This window comes from Naegleria fowleri (assembly GCF_008403515.1).
Source record: "Naegleria fowleri strain ATCC 30894 chromosome Unknown tig13, whole genome shotgun sequence".
NCBI lineage: Eukaryota > Heterolobosea > Eutetramitea > Acrasida > Naegleriidae > Naegleria > Naegleria fowleri.
Window position 1 is genome coordinate 744844 of NW_025407945.1, and position 13177 is coordinate 758020.

At 36.3% G+C, this 13177-nt stretch overlaps 6 protein-coding genes across 6 annotated transcripts; 3 read left to right on the plus strand and 3 right to left on the minus strand.

Annotated features, from left to right (window-relative positions):
* Window positions 1–20: 20 nt before the first annotated feature.
* Window positions 21–2747, minus strand: FDP41_012448 (uncharacterized protein; the record flags this gene model as incomplete). Its single annotated transcript, XM_044702969.1, has 4 exons — window positions 21–1367; window positions 1436–1925; window positions 2101–2248; window positions 2381–2747. The coding sequence occupies 4 exons, from the start codon at window positions 2745–2747 to the stop codon at window positions 21–23; spliced, it is 2352 nt and encodes a 783-aa protein (XP_044566504.1).
* Window positions 2748–4977: 2230 nt separating this feature from the next.
* Window positions 4978–6873, plus strand: FDP41_012449 (uncharacterized protein; the record flags this gene model as incomplete). Its single annotated transcript, XM_044702970.1, has 3 exons — window positions 4978–5849; window positions 6065–6465; window positions 6566–6873. 3 exons carry the CDS (start codon window positions 4978–4980, stop codon window positions 6871–6873), a joined length of 1581 nt encoding a protein of 526 aa, XP_044566505.1.
* Window positions 6874–7459: 586 nt separating this feature from the next.
* FDP41_012450 (uncharacterized protein) lies at window positions 7460–8809 on the plus strand (the record flags this gene model as incomplete). Its single annotated transcript, XM_044702972.1, has 3 exons — window positions 7460–7600; window positions 7802–7894; window positions 8102–8809. 3 exons carry the CDS (start codon window positions 7460–7462, stop codon window positions 8807–8809), a joined length of 942 nt encoding a protein of 313 aa, XP_044566506.1.
* A 575-nt stretch (window positions 8810–9384) lies between these two features.
* On the minus strand, window positions 9385–10068 carry FDP41_012451 (uncharacterized protein; the record flags this gene model as incomplete). Its single annotated transcript, XM_044702973.1, has 1 exon — window positions 9385–10068. The coding sequence occupies one exon, from the start codon at window positions 10066–10068 to the stop codon at window positions 9385–9387; it is 684 nt and encodes a 227-aa protein (XP_044566507.1).
* A 260-nt stretch (window positions 10069–10328) lies between these two features.
* On the minus strand, window positions 10329–11920 carry FDP41_012452 (uncharacterized protein; the record flags this gene model as incomplete). The annotated part of the gene is made up of 3 exons (XM_044702974.1): window positions 10329–11020; window positions 11212–11296; window positions 11504–11920. The coding sequence occupies 3 exons, from the start codon at window positions 11918–11920 to the stop codon at window positions 10329–10331; spliced, it is 1194 nt and encodes a 397-aa protein (XP_044566508.1).
* Window positions 11921–12468: 548 nt separating this feature from the next.
* On the plus strand, window positions 12469–13137 carry FDP41_012453 (uncharacterized protein; the record flags this gene model as incomplete). Its single annotated transcript, XM_044702975.1, has 2 exons — window positions 12469–12490; window positions 12665–13137. 2 exons carry the CDS (start codon window positions 12469–12471, stop codon window positions 13135–13137), a joined length of 495 nt encoding a protein of 164 aa, XP_044566509.1.
* Window positions 13138–13177: the final 40 nt, after the last annotated feature.

Below are 13177 nucleotides of genomic sequence, written 5' to 3' on the forward strand. Positions count from 1 at the left end.
TTTTATGTACATTTTCGCATCTACATCTTCAGTACAAGAACGTCGCTGTTTTGGAGTCTATCATGCAGGAAGAAATCCTCGTCGAGATCCAAGAGTACCTCATGTCCATGTCTGTCAATGTTCTTTAGATAAATTTTGTGATTGTCCAACTTGGTTGACTTCTTCATCTTGAGAACGATGGACTTGGTGATAGATTTGAGTTGGGAAATGTCAATATGACTTGACACACGAACTCTCTTCGTGTAGTCTGTCTTATTTCCATCCACAAAACATTTAATGAATAGGGTGATGAGCTCTTGGGAAGGTGTGTCACCATTACTTGATGAAGGGCTTGAGGTGGTTGGACTCATTGAGGTTGGGCTTGGTATTGTATCTTCTTTGAGTGGGGATGAAACACTCGATGGTGGATGCAAATTTCCACTGCTCTCAGAAGAAGAAGCATCTCCACCTCCTCTTGGTTTGACTTTGGTTGCTTTTCTACTTTTTCCAGAGCAGCTGTTCAGAGCAGAAGAGGGTGATGTGGCAGAGTGACTCTGTGATCGTTCATTAGGACCAAATTCTGTCTTCAAGTATTGGGTGGTAGAAGGATGTATTTCAAATGAGGAAGATGATGATTGATCAAATACTCGATGAGGTGGTGGGGAATGAGGCATGTCTGCTGACATGGATGAATGAGGGTGAGAAATGGAGGAATTTTTGGGGGACTCTGAGGACTGATGTGATTGGTGATGCTCATGTGAGCATAACTTCTTCTTTGTTGCTCGTCCAGATTTTGGAGATTTCTTTGTGGTCGGTGAGGTATTGCCAGAATCAGTAGAAATGTTATCCACGAATGAAGAATAACTGGTTGTTGTGGCAGCGTTAGTAATTGTGTTATGATTGATGGTAGCGGGAGAGGATGATGATGCTCTCTTATTGCCCTTACTAGTCATGGGCTTGTCTTCACTATCAGATTGGTCATCATCTGTTGATGCCATGATGTCTGAGTCTTCTGCATCATCATTATTGTTCAAAACAAAGTCGAGTGTGACACTGTCTAAAACTCCTTTGGAGGTAGTAAATAAATAATTTTCAAACGTTGCATCGTGTTCTCCTCTTCTTCGAAGCCATTCACTTTTCTTCTCAGTACAATCGGGACATGTGAATGTTTCCTTGTAGAGCACAAAGGCTCCTTCATTTTCTAAACAGTTAATATGAAAGGCAGAGTCGCATTTGGAACAAATTCGTAGACGGCTCGCTATTTGTGAATCTTCCGTAATATTTGGCGATGATTTGCATGTTGCACTCTCGCAAACACCACAAACCTTGCAGTCGCCACAAAGCCAATCCTCAAAAAATTTCTTATCGAGTTTAGGGTTTCCACAGCACTTTTTGCAAAATGTTTTTCCACATTGGTCGTTTGAGCATGTCACAGTTATTTTGTAATTCTTTCTACATGAATGGCAAGTGTTCTTATCGCTTGACTCAAATTTGTTTCGCTTCGATTTTCGTTTGCTTTGCTTGGACTTTCTCTTTCCTCTTCGTCAGAAAATGAATATTCTTCCTCTTCGTCATGATGAGAGTTATTGGTTGGTCGGAGTTCATTGTCATCACTCAATGAGTCATTGTCAGACAAAACTATTTCAATACTATTTGCCTCGTCATCATCGTCATCAGAAATGACCTTCTTCTTTTTGTTACCATTGGAAGAAGATACTGGGCTCACTTTTCTTTTTTTATCATTTTTTGTTGAAATTGTTAAATTATTTCCTGAAAAACTTTGTCTTCGATTTTGTAAAGAATTGTCGTCTAATAATTCTTCTGATTGAGCATACAATAAAGCTTGTCTCATGGCCTCCGCTAATTTCTTGTTTTTTCTTGTCATTTTCTCGGTAATGACATCCGCATTCTTGGTATAAATTTCTACAACCTTGTCCATGCAATAACTAGTTTTTTTGGTGTGATGGGGTGAGATGTAATTGTTTGAGTGGTGAAATATGTGAATGGCATTAATTATTAATTTTTACAAATTGTATAAATATTGTTGTATGGAGTCATGATGTGGAACAATCCAAATTGTATATGAAACACAACCCTCCAATATTAAATAAATATACTTACTATTTGGATTTATCATCTCCAAAAAATTCGATCAGTGTTGTATTGGTGTCTTCTTCGTCCATTTGTTCAAGAATTTCCTCTCGTATTGCTTTTGGAATGTGTGGGGCATGAGGAGAAATGACCTTTGCTGGCCAGTAGGGGCAGCCATCTAAATTGTGTTGGTTGTATTTGAAAATGATGGGCCATCATCATGACATTAATTTCAAATTGATCCGAAGAATGTATTTAATTCAATATAATGACGTATTACTAAAAATGATCGTTATACAAAAAAACGTACCCAATTTTACAAATATCAAATCTCCCTCCCGAATATCCTTATCATTATGAGAATGATGTTTCTTCTCTATTCCTTTTGTTTTGTTCGTCTTTGATTTTTTTTCTTCCATCTGTCCTTTATTTTTGGATGATGATGATGGATGGGATAATGATGAAGAAGAAGTCTTTGAAAGTTCGTTAGCGGTTGAATTCATTTGAGAAGCCACTTGCTGCAATTGTTGAAGACCGATCATGGCCACTGCCGCTGTATGTTGTAAATGATTCAATGGTGTTTGTTGCTCCTCGAGCGGGACCGGTTGTGGTTGCTGAGAAGGCAGATGAAAAAACCGACGATGATGAGAGGATGAAGAAGCAATCACTTTACTCATTTTTTGGAGAATTTTTTTTATCGAGATTTTTTTGGTCGATTATTTTCCATTACGAGCCTCCACTGGAGAGTGATGAGTGACATTTTGCGTCCAGTGATGGTGATGATGACCGAGAAGAGAAGATGTAGTAAGCGTCTTGGTTGGGGACAACATGGATGACACATGTTGAAAGATGCTGCCAAAGAGATGAATGTATACAAAACGAGAATACACTGGAGGCTATGTGAAATATGAGTGTCAGTGTATAATTAATAAATAGTGAAAGAGGAGTTTTGTGGAGGGTTTGTTTGTGTAGGTACAGGAAATGTTGTGAATGAAAGAAGATGTGAGGAGAGAATAGTTGTGAACAAACAAGAAAATGATTCGTTTGAAGTTTTTGATGTACACAAACCATTATATCCAGGTATTCAACTGTGATGTGAGTTTTGATGTTTTCTTAAATTGTTGAATGGATATCGTTCGAGAATACACACTCTACGAGTACTTATTGAATGTACTAACTCTTTCTAGTGTATTATTTACAAACACTTCTTCCAATCTCTCTCCATCAAGACGAGCCTCCATCTTCTATTCTGTCTCCTCATAAAGCATCATCCCTCAACAAGAATACCTTAGTATGAAATCATCCAAGAGGTATTGTGAAAATTTTAAGATGATGGATGACGAGGTAGAGATGCAGTATCATCATCCAAGACTCTAACACTTGCTTTAAGAATAGAGGAATTTCAAACTCGAGTAGTTTGAGGTTAAAATACTTGGATAAAAGTGGAAGAAGTCCAAAAAATTATCATCAAGTTATGATATTGTGACACCAACACTCAACATTCCTTTTTCCTATATTAAATAAATATATTTAAGTTGTATTCCCCAACTGAAAATCGATTAATAAAATATTCTCAAAAACCACAATAAAAATTAAAATTTCCATCTTCGAGCAGTTCTTCCTTTCTGTCTCTCTGAAGCAGGTACTCCAATTTTCCAATCACGGACTGCTCATGAAACGCAAGCCTCAACGCTCGTTTTTCAGGGTTATCATGTCGTGAGAAACCAACTCAACTACAAGGATGTACCTTATCACTCGTTGAGGGCACTCTGGAACGACTCCCAACGCGACTTGGGTACCTCATATCCTCAAATCAATAACTCCCAATCATTCTTATTGTTGAAAATTTGTTTCTTTGAGATGTTATTCTTTCCACGGGTGGCCAACTCAAGCGTATTTTTTCGTGAACACATCAAGATGTAAGAGAGAATTTCGCTGGGGATTTTTAATAAAGCTACGATCATAGTATGATTTTATGATGATTTCAACCCCTCAAAACTTGCCAATGCAATATATTGTTGCTGACACGTGAAGGAAACACTACTTAATTATTGGTGCGTCAATAAGTTGAATTGGCATTACAAGAGCCGTGGTGGTAACGTCCTAAAACTTTGTCACGTCCAGGGTGGTATAGTATTGAAGGGGCCCTTTCCCCTCTTCGTCACATTATCAACACCATCTCTCTCAAACCACAACTCTTACATTGAGAAACGTGTTATGAAATTGTTGCTAAAATGTTTTCAAACTTCTCTTCGAAAAGAGTTTTAAAAAAATTTCAATTTGTGGAGTTCAATGTGATTGAGAAGAGTTTGAAATTAACACCAAGCCCGTCAAAAGTGCACAACAAATAGAACATCCTTGAGTGTAAAGTGGTCTGTTGTTCTAGAATTTCATGCTGCTTGTTTGCACTTTACACGGGCTTTATGTTTAATTCAGCCAAAATCAGTGACACCTTTTTTTAAGGGCTGTTATTAATTGAATATTAGGTCTCACAATACCAAACAAAAGAATCTGAAACTAGACGGAAAGAAGCATCTACCATATGAAAATCTTGGTTTCAGCATGCTTAATTGTAGAACAGTTCAACTCTGAAACAAAATTTGAATAATGGTCGGTGTTATTAATCGAGTAAAAAATAAAAGTGCGCTCGTAAAGAATCTTGTCTCGAATCTTGGTCATTTTTACTGAAGGAGTTGGCCACCCGTGATTCTTTCGTTTGAAGAAATAGATCAATCAGCGAAAGGATCGTTAATTTACATTCCATTTCCGAATGTATAGACCTTCATCACCAACAAAAAATCATCATCAAACAACAACAGCGTAAAAGTACGGGACATGAAGATGAGAAACACGACGAGTTCATCCGTTGAGTTGGCAACAATTCTTGTTGTTGTTTTGATGTTCAGTATGTTAACGTTCACAGAGGGCCATCGGCATCAGCACAATCATTCAACAAACAAGAGAATTGAAATTGTGCATCAACAACAAGGTACATCCGCATCAAGACATACATCTGCCGATTTGAATCGACCTTGCCATTCTTCTTCTTCTTCTTCCTCATTGATACAATTAGAGAAAGACTTACGAAATCCGTTATTGCTGAGACAGCTTGAAAAAGTGAAACAACATCGAGAGCAAGCCTCGAGTAGTGATTTCTCGGTGAGATACATCCATTTGGCACTGACTCAGAATACGAATGAAATGATCATTCAATTTCATACTTTTGGCTATGATGAAAACAAGATTGGGAGGCCAATGGCAATTATTGGAAAAAGCGAGCAAGAATTACAATCAAATCCTCAATGGTATGGAATGGGAGCAGTCACCACATCGTACGGAGATTCGAGCGTCACAGGATTTGATCATGCCATTTTGTTGAATAATTTGAGTTTTGACACAACGTATTATTATCGGGTTGGATTTGGACATGTTGTGAATGGAAAACCTGTATTCACTGTTCAATCGGATTCGACTTTTTACTTTACAACAAGAAGTAGAGATCCTTCCGAAGTGACCATTGTCATCTTTGGAGATATGGGAGTTTTCTTTTGTGAATCAAACATTGAGAGAATCTCAAAAATTGTGAAGGACAACACTGGAAATGGAAATTTCTTCATCTATCATGTAGGAGATATCAGTTATGCTGATTCTTATCCAGGATTCATGTATCAGTATGTGTGGGATAAATTTTTTGAGCACTGGGAAGGTGTTCAACCTTATGTGCCTTACATGACAACTGTGGGTAATCATGAGTATGGACCAAGATTGGGACCTGATAAGTAAGTTTTTTTGGGTGCAACGAGAGGATTTAACATTAAGCCAAACACTTTGGCATGATTTTTTGATATTGTTAAATCTCGGCTCGAATTGATGTCCATATTTCAAAATTGATAATATCAATGGTTTCGAAATCTAATATTCACCGTGAAATGAAAAATCATTGATTACCAAAATGAAAATGCAATGAAAATTCAAAACTCAATATGATAAATAGACACTCATTTGAATATAACTTTACTGCTTATAATCACAAATTTTGGATGCCACTCAGAAATGATTCACAATATGGTCACAACATGTGGTATCACTTTGATTTTGGACCAATAAGAATTGTGGCTATTGATACAGAAACCAATTATCCCAATGCTCCATTCCATCCAGTTTTTCAAGGAGATCACGTCTCCTATGTCAAGAATGCAATCATGAGTGCAAATAGAACTCGGACACCTTTCCTCATGACTGTTGGACATCGACCAATTTATTCAACTGAAAAAGGATTTTCAGATGCTAATGGAAATGTTGTAGGAGACTCACGGATATTACAGGAGTTATTTGAAAATGATTACAAGAAGTATCGAGTAGATATGGCAATTTGTGGTCATGTGCATGCATATGGTAAGTGTATTTGATAGGATGGCATATTATTCAATCGCTTTTCCGAATCATGTGAAACAACACTTTTTATCATTATTGCTTTTTGCATTCGTTTTCTCAGAGAGACAACATCCAATTTATAATGGAACCATTGAGCAAGATCAACTCAAAGATCCACACAATTATATCAATCCACAAGACACCATTTACATTGTGGATGGAAGTGGAGGAAGTTTGGGAGGAATGGACCCAAATCACGATTTCAACACAAACATCAAGTGGAATTACATGAGATATAACAACGATGAGGGATTTGGACTTTTAAAAATTAAGCGTGACTCACTTACGAGCTTTGTTGTAAATTTTCAACAATTCAACGATCGAGGACAAGTCATTGATTATTTCACCATGCGAAAAACACAACCTTAATGGTCTCAACAAAAGTAACTTTACAATTTAATTATGATATTCAACTGCACTCCAACAGTATTTATTCTTTGATTTTATGTCGGAAACCTAAAATGAAACAAATTCATGCTTTTCAAGATTTGTTTGTGACAGATTTACTATTCATTTACGAGTTCCTTATGTTTCTTTGATGATCTTTGTTTTTCCATCATTCGACACTGGATTAACTGTGTTCTTCAACTCGTCCCTCTAATCTTCGTTTTAATATCAAAAATCTTTAAAATTCGAGGGAGCATGGTCTAGTGGTATGATTCCTGCTTTGGGTGCAGGAGGCCATGGGTTCGATTCCCATTGCTCCCCTTTGGTTTTTGCTTCTTTGAAATTCATTCCCAGTAATTTTAACTTGAGAACCTTTTATTTCTCCCTCTTTGAGTCTTGAGCCACATCTCAAAAAATGTCAAAAAGGCATTTGTCTCTCAACCTCCTCGACCCCTCTTTTCTCTCGTCCACACCTTCACATCGATGTGTTCTTCCGTTTCGGATTGGAGTCATCATGATGGTGATCATTATTGTTCTTTCCTCTTTCACACTCTTTGGAACATTCGGAATGACCACACAAATTGTAAAACAACAACATGATTCATGGAACAAATCCACAACCATCCACGCCACACAACAATACATTCCTGGAGCAGACAATCAAACAGATTATTGTCCATTTACAAATTCGAATGTTCAACCCGTCGAGGTAGGTCATGGTTGAATGATTGATAATATATAATATTATTGATATTTTATAATTATTGATATAATTATTGATCATCAAATGATGGCATGAATGACTTTTCTCGGAATTCTTTTTCTTCTTTGTGGATTGAATCACCAAAACAATATCTTGAAATTCATGATCTTAATGTTTGTGTGAATAATGAATGTCACATGATCCTAGTGTGTCGATTGTTTTTGTTATAATGGATTAAGTTGTTGTACCAATAAGAATGACAAACTAATTCAAGTGTATTTGGAGGCAAGAATTAATCAGGTAGGTTTATCATTTCGTTTTTTTAAATATTTATTTTATTTAATATTTATTTAATAAATATTATTTAAATATTATTTAATTGCATGTAATGATGTGTACATGGTTGTTAATTCAAAATCATGAAATATTACTACATGACTCTTGAATTCGTTCATTTACACGAAATTATTATTTTAATGAAATATTAATGAATGCAATTTTACAAAGACACAATTCCCAAAATGTTTTGAACAATTAAGAAAATTGAAATGCATTGCCTGCTCTCCAGCATCCTATCTATTTGCCAATTCAACCATTCAAACCGATCCAGATGGTGGTTCTGGTCGAATTTCCATCATGACACCAATCATTTGTCAAGATTTTTGTGTGGAATTAGTTTCAGCATGTCAACAAGAAAATGCAACCTATACAGATCCAAATGAAAATAATGAATATGTAAATGTATTTCCCAATGATGTGAGAGCACAACTTTTGTGTGGCATTGTTGATCCTTCCCCTCCTCAAAATTATTCACAACAACAATTGACAAGTGACAAGAAAAATGCTTGGGAATGGATCTTGTTCATTAACAATGCAATGGATTCCACTCTAAGTGTGTGGAAGAAATTTTTCACATCAACTGTTTTTTCCATTCATCACATGAAGAAGGATTTTTTTGAATCTTGGAGTTCAGAATCACAACAATTTTCAACTCTTGTGGTGGATGACATTCCAATTGGAGTCTCTTTGAATTGTAATACAAATTTATACAAATTGCAACATTGTTACCCTGGAACTTCCATGATTGTGGACTCTGCTTTTATGACCTCTATTTTAGTGTATGTTTGGGTGTTGGGATTGGTGGTGAGTGCAGTGGTGGCAGGTCTTGTGTTTCTTTGTAAATGGAAAACACGAAGTTATCAACAAATCATGTAATATTTGTAAAGTGTGAAAAATACAAAAGTTCTCGCACGCACATGCATTCATGAATGAAGAAGAAGAACTAAACAATGGAATGGTCCTAATGATCAGGAGCCTTTTTTTTTCATAATAAAATTTAATCATACATGAATATTCAGAGAAAGAAACCTTTTTAACCTTAAATCGATCATGAAAAAGACTTTGTTTTTCATGAATGATTTTTATTGACCGTTGTGGAAACATTCACAAAATTACAATTCACACCGTTTGGGTTTCAATGATGATTATTGGAATGATCACTTTGCACTCTCTTGACAGCACAATGAGTGGTGACGTGAAAGAATCGACTTCCTTCCACCGTCATTCTGGTTTTCTGTTTCAAAACAATTACTACTGAAACATTTTCTTTCGAGATAAGTTTTTCTGATGGCCTGATGCAAGAATGATCCATCTTATTCATTGTTTTTTTTTCATTTGAAATGGTTGATTCTTTTTATAGTTTTTTTCGAATTTTTCTTTTCTTGTACTTTGAGAATTCCCATCTCAAAATAAAACTGAAACTCCATTCGTGCCAAGTCATCATCATGATTTTATACTTCTTCTTTCTCCATGATGGGTTGCAAATTCTCTTCTTTTTCAAATCTTCTTGCAATGGTCACATTCAACACAACAATGACCATTTGGATCAAACCAAACACAATGACCATGGACCATAACACTTCTCGGAAATGAGAGGCTATATTCAAAAAGGTCTTTGCATATAAGGTTACCATGAAAATCGAAGCAACAATATTCAAAACAAGTTCAAGCATGAGTAAGATGGACACAATGACTAGAAAAATGGAATTCTTTTTGAAAACAACAATTCCTGAAGCAATACAAAGAATGACTTTGAGACTCATTAAAACTCCAGCAATGAAATTCCATGCAATGGAAATGATGAGAACGCACAAGCAGATGATGAGAATAAGTGCGCGTTGAAGAGTTTTTAAATTCATCAAATTGGACTTCGTATATTGGATCAAGGAAAGAGATGAAAAATTGTTGTTCTCACTTGTTGGTGACACTTGAATGATGTTTGAAGTTTGAAAAGTGTCAGTGGGAGAGGTGGTCATGGCCACAGTTGTATTGTTTAATGATGGTCCTTCTTCATCGATCTGTGGCGAATAATCTTGTCCATGATGAGAGGATGGTATGGACAAAGGTGGACACAGTTGGAAATGAGAATGTTGTTTTGCAAGAGGAATCACGGACGTTGCTTGTGGTTGAGACATTTTTTAATCTCATTTAGAATCGTCAGTTTTTGACAACACCACCGCGAAGGATTTAGTTTTTGAATACTGTTTATATTTTACTGTCCATTTCAGAAATTTCCTTTAGGAGAATTTATTCTGTGTTTGGAGCATCTTGAAGGGATCATGTTGTTTCAATGGGGTCGAATTTCTTGGAGCAGCCTTAATAAATTGAATGAATTGATCACATTCAACTATCAAGCTTTATTAAAATTTTGATATAAATCTTGGTGCAAATGCGTTTATTGTTGCTTTTGTTTACTTTGTTTCCACAAGCTTAGAATTTTTTTGGCTTTTTGTAAATCCTTGTCATCAACTTCGGTTTGTTCTGTTTTCACCTTCTTTTGCTTGGATTCATATTCATTGCTCTGTTCCTCGTCGTCGTCGTCACTGTTGACTGCATCTTGTTTTACTCGTTTCACGCCTTGCTTCTTTTTAGCATTTTCAATGTGATGTACTTCACATGGTAATTTCAAGGTGGCATTGATAACATCTTGTTCCAGTTTTTCTGCTTCTTCGGTGGAAACAAATTCAACCAATGCTAATCCTGATCCTCTTCCTAAGATCCAGACAGGTGACAACTCTGCAAGTTTGTATCCACTTAACATTTCAATCACTTCTTTTTCAGAAACCTTTTCGGAAACCTTTTCAGAGAGACCAGAGAACATTAGGGCACGGGTGGTGTCAACATTCTTTTTTGGAGATTCGGTTGAGCTATTCGATCCACTTGCCAATGATTTTCTTGTGTCTGCTTTTTTAAGAATGGATGTTTCCAATAGAGAGACCTCAGTAGGTTCTTCCTCCTTCTTAAGCTCTCCACAATCTGAAATTATCACACGACTCTTAGGTGTTCCATCAGTGGTTCCTTGTCGTTCGATAGCTCTCACAACAGACATACCCTCAATCACTTGTCCAAAGACCACATGTTTTCCATCTAATGTACAATCCATACGCAAGATATTGAACATTAGTTGTTCGAATGATGATGAATGGACACGTTTCATGTAGCATTTGTGAAGTTATTCAATCGATATTAGATTGTTTTGGTGACAACGTATGAACCATAATAAATTTAACATGTTTGAAGCCATAGTATTTTCACTCACTCACACTGAAGACACCTACCTAACCAGTTTGTCTTTGCTGTTGTAATAAAGAATTGACTCCCGTTCGTGTTCTTTCCAGAGTTGGCCATTGACAATAATCCAGTCTATCATTTTTCAATATTCAATGAAAATGTTGAAATTTTTCAGTACATTATACAAGATGCATTATCAACATTAAAAGTTGATAGTTTCACATCAAATCAGTGAATCAGTTCAAATGACATTCCAAGCAAGTATTCATCCGAAATGATGACAACGAACAATCATTAATACACACAAATGATTTCTGATCAAAAGATTCAAAAACATACCTTATTGTGTTTAACTTTAAAATTTTCATCAGCAAATTGTCTTCCATAAATTGAATCGGATCCAGTTCCATCTCCATTGATGATATCACCTCCTTGAATCATGAAATTCGGAATAATTCTATGGAATGGCACTCCTTTAAAGTGAAATTTCTTCTTTGGAAAATTCTTTGACATGCCAATCTCTCCTGTACAAAGACAACGGAAATTCTCGCAAGTCTTTGGCACAATATCAGTGAATAACTCCATAACAATGCGACCAGCAGGTTTTCCTCCGATAGTAACATCAAAGAAGACCTTTGGTCTGTTGTTATTTTTACTCGATGATGAGCCAATATTCAATTTGGAAGAATTTAAAAGAGAAGTATTATTGGCGGCTGCTGATGATGAAGTGGAAATGGATTTGCGAGAGGACGACATTCTGATAAAAAATATTTTTTTTCTTCAAAATTTTATTTAACAACAAAAATTGGCGGGAACGCGCAATGACTCACCTTTCTCGTGTGTTTGTATCCAACGTTGGATGTATACAGACACACCCAATCAATTGGATGCAACGTAATAATTTTTTGTTACGTTACCTAACATCAAGCCAGTTTCTGGCTAATAATTCTTTTCTAAATTGTTGAGAGTGACACTCAGCGGTTTACTCGAGCATTTTTCAGTGACAATGTTGAAAAGAATTCTGTCCTTAAAGTTTATCCAAAAAAAGCCGAATATTTTTGAATCTTGTTTACGACCTTCAGAGTAATATTTTCTTGAGAGAAAGTTGAAGTCCAGTGGGGTGAATATGATGTATCTCTTCTAATTAGAAAATACGTATTGGCATTATCGATTTGCCATTTTCAAATAAAAACATTCTCCAAAAATTTTTTAAAAGTGCCAAAGATGGCGAAAAATTGTAATTGCGCTCAACTGTATTAAAATGTACATATTTGGGCGTAACTCAATCAACAAAAGCAAAAAAAATGAACAAGAGCATTGTACCAGGTAGGTCTTTGATGGTGTATTTTTGAATATTGGTGTTCGAGCTCTCTGTGTTTCTCAATGATTGCCGTTTTGCTTGGTGATGATGATTTCATACAACTCTCAAATTTTTACGAATATTTTGTGTTTCTCGCCTCTCATATTGACCTCACTTTCATCACTAATCTCCCAATATAGCCTCAAAGAAACTCGTAAACTTGATCAAGAGAAACCCAAACACTGTGTTTGTTCCTTCGGCTAATGCTGGAGTGAGATTCCTCCACATTCAACACAAGACACCAGGTTTCTTTGATCAAGTCTCAGGTATTTACTCGACACCAGAGTTCAAACTCTCCATGAAGCCTTTGGAATTCCGTGGTGGCCAACCATTGTGGTACTCCAACTTTTTGGGAGGTATCATTATTGCTATCCCAGTTGCTGCTGGTATTTTCTTCTCTCTCTTCTCCTTGTTTTGGTATACCTTCTTTGACTCACAAACCACCTTGTCGAGATCCAATCCACATCCTTTCCTCATGATTAAGAACGGTGCTGACTCACAAGCCTCAGTGAACCCACTCTTCAGATTCTGTTATAGATTTGGCCCACAAGCTGCCGATTACAAGATGTTGTTCCAAAACGAGCTCAACATTGCCAAGAAAAAGCAACTCTAAGAGTGCCCTCTTGATCCTCGTTTCCGAATAGTGTAAGGGC